Source organism: Sphaeroforma arctica (assembly GCF_001186125.1).
Source record: "Sphaeroforma arctica JP610 unplaced genomic scaffold supercont1.984, whole genome shotgun sequence".
Taxonomy (NCBI): domain Eukaryota; class Ichthyosporea; order Ichthyophonida; genus Sphaeroforma; species Sphaeroforma arctica.
In genome coordinates, this window is record NW_014039574.1 from 8304 (window position 1) to 17209 (window position 8906).

At 51.4% G+C, this 8906-nt stretch overlaps 3 protein-coding genes across 3 annotated transcripts; 2 read left to right on the forward strand and 1 right to left on the reverse strand.

Annotated features, from left to right (window-relative positions):
* Nucleotides 1–420: 420 nt before the first annotated feature.
* SARC_09553 (hypothetical protein) lies at nt 421–2447 on the forward strand (the record flags this gene model as incomplete). The annotated part of the gene is made up of 6 exons (XM_014296426.1): nt 421–919; nt 982–1071; nt 1113–1249; nt 1346–1612; nt 1664–1804; nt 1830–2447. 6 exons carry the CDS (start codon nt 421–423, stop codon nt 2445–2447), a joined length of 1752 nt encoding a protein of 583 aa, XP_014151901.1.
* Nucleotides 2448–2500: 53 nt separating this feature from the next.
* Nucleotides 2501–3064, forward strand: SARC_09554 (hypothetical protein; the record flags this gene model as incomplete). The annotated part of the gene is made up of 1 exon (XM_014296427.1): nt 2501–3064. The coding sequence occupies one exon, from the start codon at nt 2501–2503 to the stop codon at nt 3062–3064; it is 564 nt and encodes a 187-aa protein (XP_014151902.1).
* A 4535-nt stretch (nt 3065–7599) lies between these two features.
* On the reverse strand, nt 7600–8132 carry SARC_09555 (hypothetical protein; the record flags this gene model as incomplete). The annotated part of the gene is made up of 1 exon (XM_014296428.1): nt 7600–8132. A coding segment is annotated over one exon (533 nt), but the record flags the coding sequence as incomplete, so codon positions are not given.
* Between the last annotated feature and the right edge of the window lie 774 nt (nt 8133–8906).

The following is an 8906-nucleotide window of genomic DNA, read 5'->3' on the forward strand; positions in this document are numbered from 1 at the left end:
ATATATATATAAATCTAAATAAGTAAGGAAAATAAATAAAAACACGTTCTAGAATGTACTAGTATCTTAATACACCACACAACGGAATATATATATATATATATATATTGTGATCGGCCTAGGGGCCCTAGGACCCGTCAGAGTCGGCCTATGGACCCTAGGTGCCGTAGTACCGAACTTTCAGATTAGATTCTTTGGACACGTGTCATAATTAGAATTCTGTGAACCAAATTATTAGACTGACAAACTATGAACTATATAGATCTGGGCCCAGGCTTAGAATCTAATCTTTACACCAACATAATAATATACTACTATTAAACGAAGTGTGTATCTAACTAGCTGTGAGATCCTTAACTCACAATAGTAATAAATCGTTGGTGTGCTAGTTAGCTATTAATTAATTCAAACCTGGTCAAGATGTCCACGCGATCTCCGCGTCACTTGTTGCATGGCAACAAAAGTGACGATTTTTACGCCTGGATGGCATCGAGCAGTCGCGCGGTGTCGTCGCCTGCATTCACCAATCTTGGTGATAATCAGGCTGAAGCGAAAGAGCATATGCTGAGCTTATATTTTAGCCCAGAGTTTTATAGCTTAGTGCAACGAGATACGCTGCCAGGCATGCGGGGCAACCACATGTGGTGCATGCGGGTGAATGGCGGCACCTTAGTAGGGATACGTCACATTCAGCAGTGGCGGCTTTCACAGCACGTGCGAAAGGATCCAGAGATTACTTTCCATGCGCTCGACGAGCTATTGACGTACATGGCCGTTCGAGCATTGCTGAAAGTATTTTTAGCCGAGTCACGCGATGCGCAGACTGCGGCGGCTACAGTGGAGTTTTCTGCGGACAATTTTGTGGCATCTTTCAGGGATACGATGGTAGCCCAGAATGAGAGCTTCTTAGGGGAGCCAGGTGTTACTCCATTTCGCGCAACGTTGTGGAAACTCACATTCCTAGTGCGGGTGTTGTGACAGCTCGAGATCGCACGGCTGTGCTTTTGGCAGGGCAACGAGATGGAGACCTGCATACGCCCAATGATGGTGGACGGCCGGGGCATCAGATGCGTCGGCAGACCCAGACCCACCTATTTTGTCGAGGCCATTAGGGCGCTCGGATCCTGCGGCAACTCAACCAGACTCTGGGATGCCAGGAACCGCAACAGGGGGTGGGGATGCCCCGCAAACTGTCGCTGAGAAGGCGCATTTGGCGAAATTTCAGCAGGACGAGGCAGTGCGGCAACAGGTGCGAGAGGAAGCACGTTGAGTGATGGCGGAAGAAGCGCGTCGGTTCTACGCGGAGTGTTTGGAGGCGGCGAGTACTTCGGGATCTTCAGCTCAGGGCTCCACGACAGAGAGTTCATCTACATCCTCATCGAGATCACTAGATGAGATCCCTTTGGTCTATCGGGCATCACGAGCCGTTGATTTAGCGGTGCTTTGCCTGTCAACAGGCATGCATGAGAAGGTGTCTCGTTTCTGTATGGTGCTGAGGAATGGTTCCAACAAAGCTTATGCTGCCCTCGCTATGGTGGACGACAACATAAGTAAGTTATTGTTAGCGCAGGCTATTGCTGAGCCTGCGCTATTAGAGAAAGTTGTGATCGAGGTGAATGAACAGATTGCGACTGTTGAATTATTGTTTTCTTTGATTTTCAAGAACACGCAGCATGTTCTCTCTGTGTCGGGTTTTGCCGAGCAAGGCCCGCCACGCTTGCTCAGTTGGCTCCAGCAGTCATGGGCGCTTTATTGTGCAACTTTGTTCGATTTCTTCAAGATTGAGGACGGGATTGGTACTAAGGTGCGCCCGTAAGGGTACCCCGCAGCCGAAGCACCCGCAGAATGGCAACAACCAGCAGGCGGGTAATGGTGGCAACCAAGGAGGCCGTAATGGCAATGGGGGCGGTGGGCAACAGCAGCCTACAGCCGCCCAGAAGCAAATGCGGCAATCGCAGCTGAATTATTTTATTCGCAAAGCTCGCCAGGATCGTAAGAAACAGGTGAAGGAAGAGCGCGACGAAAACCGGCGTTCAACGTCCCGCTCCAGATCCCCTCGGGAACGTACACCTGAGAATTGTCACACCAAGGATAAGGATGGGCGTTATTCAAAGCCCTGGAAACGAAGGGGTCGTCATTCAGAATCGGAAGATGCTGCCGCGGGCGTTCCCACTCACGCTCTAGTAAGGACAGGCGTGGGAAAAAGCATTCGCGTTCGCACAGTCGTGATCGTGGGCGTGACCAGCAGAGAGGAAGTCGTGGGGGTAAGCGTGCATATTCCGAGTCTTCAGAGTCGGAAGGGGAGATGTATTGTACGGTCTGCGATAATACTACCCACACGGCAGCAGAATGCCCTAGGTATGGAGGGTCGGCAGGGGCGGCTTCAACAAAAATTCCGCGTCGCAAGTGAAATGGGGCGGTGGTTCCTGCCATGGTTGGTGCTGTGAGCACTTGGCGGTATGCAGATTCTGGTTGCACATTCATCCTTGTTACGAATCGCATGCTTGAAACGCTCGGCGCAACAGCTAAGACCAGGTATGGAGGGCCACCACTCCAAGGCATTGATGGCATGGGAACTTTATCGCCCAAGTACTCGGTGCCGTGGGATGACTTAGAAGCGTATATGGTCATCCTTGGGGGGGCGTATGCGTTAGCAGAAGGTTACCCCTTCAATGTGGTGGACGATATACCAATGGGTTGTGATATCCTCATTGGGTATGATCAGATGCGTCACTGTAGCTGGGCTCTTATGTGGCGAGAAGATGAATTAGTCTTGGTACCCCAGTCAGCCATTAAGTGGTCGTGGCTCAAGGACACGAATGTTCTGTTGAGTCCACAGGTCAAGCTTTTGCTTGGTTTTCGGCAGCCAAAGCCCCGTGCCCGAGGTAAGAAGGCGATGAAGAAGCGACATAAACCACGTCGAAATGTACAGCGTCTGGGTGGGGGAGCCAATGAGCGTCAAGACCATGCTATGAATAGTGATGACTCTGCTGAGCCCTCTCAACCGCAGCAATATAGCGGTGTGGACTCGGCGTCGGAAGTGTTTACGGATGATGACGAGTGATAGAATGTCGGATTCGGACATTTCCAGTGACGATAATATAGCGTGGCCCACCATGGGGCATCGCCCACCGAAGCCTGCTTCTTTGGTGCGTTCGGCCCGGGCGACTAAGCCTGAGCCAGGCAGCGACAGCAGTGAGCAATCATGCTGGAGTTTGCTGTCCGATTCATCGGACGACTCTGATTCTGATCATAGGTCAGTAAACCCTAAAACAAGCGCACCTATCCGGTTAGGAGATTGAAGACGGCAGCTCGTAGTGAACAGGCTTTGCAAGCCACTCCTACGAAAGTCTGCCATGTCGCAACCTCCGACCGTCTCTGATAGTAGTGTACCCGTGAGTGGGACTACTTCAACCGAGAAAAAGACGTGGACTCACAATCGGCGTATCGAGAGATCAACGCAGGCGGTGGCTAAAGGACCTAAGTCCTCTATAACCCTGCCTCCGAATGGCTCTCCTGGGGTGTCCTCTACAGGAGGCGCTTCCAAGGTAGAATCCCAGGATCTTCGTGCCTTGCTGTTAGCAAGAGCGGAACAAAGGCGGAAGGCGTGGGGAACACATTGAGCAAAAAAGTATTCCTGCCAATGTCCTCCCGCAGGCAAAAGATGTGGAAGGGGTATTCCTCCCTCGTTTGCCCGACTTGGTCAACCGAATAGACCTACCGAATCATGCGCTTGATGATTTGGATAAGCCTGAAATTGAGGACTGTGACTTGCGTGACAACAAGTGCCTGGAATTTGACAGGTATGGGTTGCGGCAGCTGGCTAAGGAGGAGAACAAGTCGGACGCCGACCTCGCACGGCTGGAAGCGCTTGTCGAGGGCCGAGCCTATGACAAGCAGAGGCATCGGTTTATGAAGGTTGATCCTATCAAACTGTACCCTGTTGAGGGTGAACCGCCAGCCAGGGGCCGTAGTCAGGAGAATCTCCCTTTAGATCATCCTGAGATGGTGGCTATAAAGGGCAAGATTGATGATCTTGTCAAGCAGAGTATCATTGCTAAGCAAGAGAATGAAGATATTCTCTGGTCGGCGAAGTCGCTCATGTCATTGCTAAGCAAGAGAATGAAGATATTCTCTGGTCGGCGAAGTCGCTCATGGTTCCCAATAATCCTCGGGTTACCCCTCAAACCAAGGATGATTGGAAATATTGTGCGCAAAGTTGAAGCAAGAACCGTTTAACATCCCTACTGAAGGAGAGATGTTCGGGCATGTCGCGGGGAAGCCGTGGGTGTCTGTTGTTAGTTGTGGAAATGGTTTCAACCAGCTGCCGCTGGAGAAGAAGAGCCAAGATATTTTGACTTTTTGGACCCCGTGGGGCCGATACAAGTATTTAGCTCTACCTTTTGGCATTACCGAGGCATCGTGGCGATTCCAAGAGACCCTGGATCGTCTGTTCGATGGTTTACAAGGTATCAAGTGGTATATCGACGATATCGTGATATCCTCGGTGGATGCATCTGAGCATTGGGATCACCTCATTACTTTCTTTGAGCGCTGTGACAAATGTGATATTCAATTTGGCCTTTCCAAGGCGCGAATCGGGTATAATAAGCGTCCAGTGAAGATCTTAGGGCGCTGGTGCAATCATCAGGGCGTCACAATCTCAGCTGATCGGTTAGCGGCTCTGCTTGAGGTTGACCGTCCTGACAACCAGGATCGTGTCCGGTCTTGGTACCACACGGTGGCGTTCTGACAGCGTTATATCGACGGTTTCTCCAAGATTTTGAAACCCGTCTCGGCCTTGCTCAAGGAGGGGGCGAAGTTCAAGTGGGGTGCTGACCAACAGGCTGCGTTTGATTTGATCAACGAGCGGTTAAAGACACGTGCAGTCCTGGCTACGCCGGAACCGGGTGAACGACTTTACCAGTTCGCTGATGCTTGTGAGCATATTGGCCTTGGCGGGGCCATCTATGTGCTGAGAAATGGGGAACTTTGGCCAGTGGCATATTTTTCCTCCAAGTTCTCGCCAGCCCAGCTTAACTATTATGTCACTGACAAGGAATGGCTTGCGCAGGTTTATGGTCTCCGTAAGTATTGGGCGGTGTTTGGTAACACTCACCACCCTATTACAATCTTCACGGACCATCAAGCACTCTTGATCCTGTGGCATCGTGAGTTCTTTGCAGACGACCCTCGTGGCCGACGGCAAGCGCGTTGGCAAGAGGTCTGTCGGGATCGTGACGTTTATCTCTTGCACGTGCGAGGCAAGGATAATGGCACAGCAGATATGCCGAGCCGCCTTGCTACCAAGGTCGATCCGTGGATGGATCCCGTTGGGGCGCACACTGCTACCCCCAGGCGACGGGTCACGTGGCGGTACCTGGTCGCTCGCCAAGGTCCTCCCCACAGCAATCAGTACATGGCTAACAGGAAGTACTTCAAAGTGGCTGACAAGGCTTGGGGTCCGCATACCGATGACGGGTTTGCTCTCCCGGCAATAACCATTGGCCGAATTATTTTCCCCCTTTTTTGGAAGGTGGAGCGTTTTCCCAATTGTGGACGTTCCTCAACTTGTGGGTCAACTGCCCGTGTAGTATTTGGCGTGTATTTGCTAAGGTTATTGTGGATGAAGCGGACATCACGTTGATGTGCCCTTATCTCCCTGACGCTCCGTGGTTCCAGCCCATGTTGTCGTTGTTATCACGGGAACCCATTATTATCCCGCCGGAGAAAGGTGTTTTCTTCCGGTATGGGCATGAAGAAATGCTGCGGCCGCGCTGGGGTCCTACGCTGTTGTGCCGTTTGTTGGCCAAGGGTGCCAAGTATCAGGTGCCTAAGGACTTTTGGCGTCAGTGTGATGCCTTCGTTCCTGGTGGGGTAGCAGGTGGTGCCACTCCCTCGGTGCTCCGAACTAGTCCGCGGACAGTTGCCCCTCAACCCACTCCGGTGGAGTCGGCAGCGCTTGAGTGTCAGGCGGCACAAGCCATCGAGCCTAAGCGCACGATGCCTGATCGCCGTGTGCGTCGGGCTAGTGCTCGCCACGAGCAGGTCCAGGATGCCGTGCAGCGGGACTTACCTCAGTCCAAGAAGGAGGTCGAATCTGCTGTCAAGACAGCGATGGAGGGCTATTCTCCGTATCGTATTCGTGGTTTTGTTCTCTCGTGGCCAGAGGTCCACAATGTGATTGCTGCCACGCGCAAGGTATATATGCACGCGGGTAGCGATAAGCTCGTGGGTAAGTTGTACGCGCTGTATGGTTGGAACGGCTTGCGTTCGCTGGCCCGAGTGATCAAGCGGTCGTGTCACCGATGTCAGCTTCGTATTCCTCATGGTACGCAAGAGTTGGGGTTGCTTCAACAGCCCAAGTGCGCGCGTGGTCTGTTTGATCATGTCTTCATGGATTTTGCGTCCCTACTCAAGACCTCAACTGGGTATACACATCTCCTGCTTGTCGTGAACAGAGCCACCTCGATGGTTCTGGTGAAACCATCCCGTTCTAAGAGTGCACGGAAGGCCATTAAGTTCCTCAACGAGGTTGTTCACCCGTGGGGTCAACCCAAGCTATACACATGTGACAAGGACTCAGTGTTTATGGCTAAGGAGTTTACTGAGTTTGCACAGCAGTCGGGCGGTGAGGTGCATGATTTTACTACTGATCATCACCAGGCCAATGGCGCAGCCAAAGCCATGGTAAAAGAGTCTATGACTGCCAAAGATGAGGGCGATTGGGTCCCCTGGTGTTACAGGTTTTGCAACTGTTATAACGCTGCGACCACAGCCACTCAGGGTTTTGCTCCGTACACTACGGCTACAAACCGTGTGTATGATGGCGAGCGTGAGTTCAAGCTGGAGGCGGACGTGCGTCGCCTGCAGGCTACCGAGGACTCGGCCCGTGCCCTAGTCCGTGATGATGCTGCCTTTCAGCGTACCCAGCGTGCCAAGAAAAGCGCAAAGGGCGAGGGCGAATAAGGTCCGCAAACCTGCCCCCGACCTTGCTCTCAAGTTCAAGACTTCCCCGAATCGCCCGAAGGCTGACGATAAGTGGAAGGGTCCCTGCTACTATTCGCTCGCAGGATAGCCCGGTGACATACACTATCTTGTTCCGGGGCAAGGAGGTGCGTCGGCACAGAACGCAGCTCCGACCGTACATCTCCCCTATCTCTCCAATTATTGGGCAAGATGTGGATTTGGTGTTTTCTGGAGAGTATGAGCAGTGGCTTTTCATGCGCTCTCATTTCCGCACGGCTCCGATTGAAGAGCGACGGGCGGTGTTGCACCACCTCCGGCACACGGAGAAAGGCCAGACGTGGAAGGGGTTAATTAACTCTGCCTTTGGTCTTCTACAGAAGGCGTACACCCGCAAGGATAGGCGGGTCAAGTCCATCTGTCTTCTGCGGCTCGAAAATTTCTTGCCAAAGAATGGAAGCAGCTCTCCCCCGGAACGCTGCAGTCGCGCATGTCCCTGGTAGGGTCTGCGTTGGCATTTGCCCAGGTCCCCTCATTCCGTTCTGAAAAGGTCAAGGAATGGGCGGATAAGGTAAACAATAGGGCGCATACACCAATCTTGGCTGCAGCCTCCGTTGGTCAGCCGCAGCAGTTTCAGCGAGTGAAGTTGCCTGCCGGCTTGCCGAAAGCTTGGACTTCCGCTCGTGCCGCTGCCAAGTGCCACTCCTCGGCAAAAAAGGTGCAGGTATAGAAGCTGACCGATGAGTTGCACAAGGTGAAACAAGGCAGTCTCTCCCGGTGCATGACTGCAGCACCTCTAATGAAGCTGAGCTCATCCACTTCAAAGCCCCCTGCTTCAGATCTACCGCCAGACGTCCTCCACAGCGTGGTCACGGCCGAACCATCACCCACCGAGACTCTCAAAGCGTTGCACACTCTGAAATTGCTTTCCAGGTTCTTGACACGCTCAGTCGTTGCGCTCAGTGCCTTCGCCGCCAGCTTCTTCTCGTCCAGCTGTAGTTTCATCGCTTCAATATAGGCGGCCAATCTGATATCCAACCCCTCTCTGGTAGATGTTAGGTTGCTTATCTGGCTCATGTACGTTGTTTGGCTAGCGCCGCACTCGACTTTCAGTGCATCATACGCTTCCTGTGTGGTGCCATACTTGGTTTGCAAGGCTGTAAACCCTAAAAACACACATACATGCATACATACATACATACATACATACATACATACATACAAATATATATATATATACATACATACATACATACATACATACATACATACATACATATATGCATTCATCGATACATACATACATACATACATAATACATACATACATACATACACACATACATACATACATACATACATACATACATACATACATACATACATACATACATACATACATACATACATACATACATACATACATACATACATACATACATACATACATACGTTTTACATGGTGTCCACCGGGGGTGTCCCGTCATCGCTGTCTGCACTTTCAGCAGCGTCAAGGGTTGCTTTGCACTAACCTGTGCCTCGTCCGTGATTGTCGTGACAGCAGTGAAAATCTCGAAATCTGCTACCTTGACGGTGTGACTCCAAGTTGACTTTGTTCCTATGTCTGTTGGAATGGGAAGGGTAGGTCTATACGACTGCGCGTATCTCCAGCCACCGTATGTGTCGACTGAAACGTCGACATGGATGGAAGGTGGCCCTGATGTTGCCGAAAATGCAGACAGAGAGGACGAGATATTCCTGGCGGTCACACCGATGTTTCTTAACCCTATTAACTATGGGAAAAAGGCAGCTGGCAAACCGACAGTGTTCAGTTATTTACCTCTAGTTCTAAAGTCTGGGCACCCGAAACAGACATTACTGACAAAAATTGAACCAAAAGCACAAATCTTACTTCAAAAAAGAATAAAGACAAGTGGATAT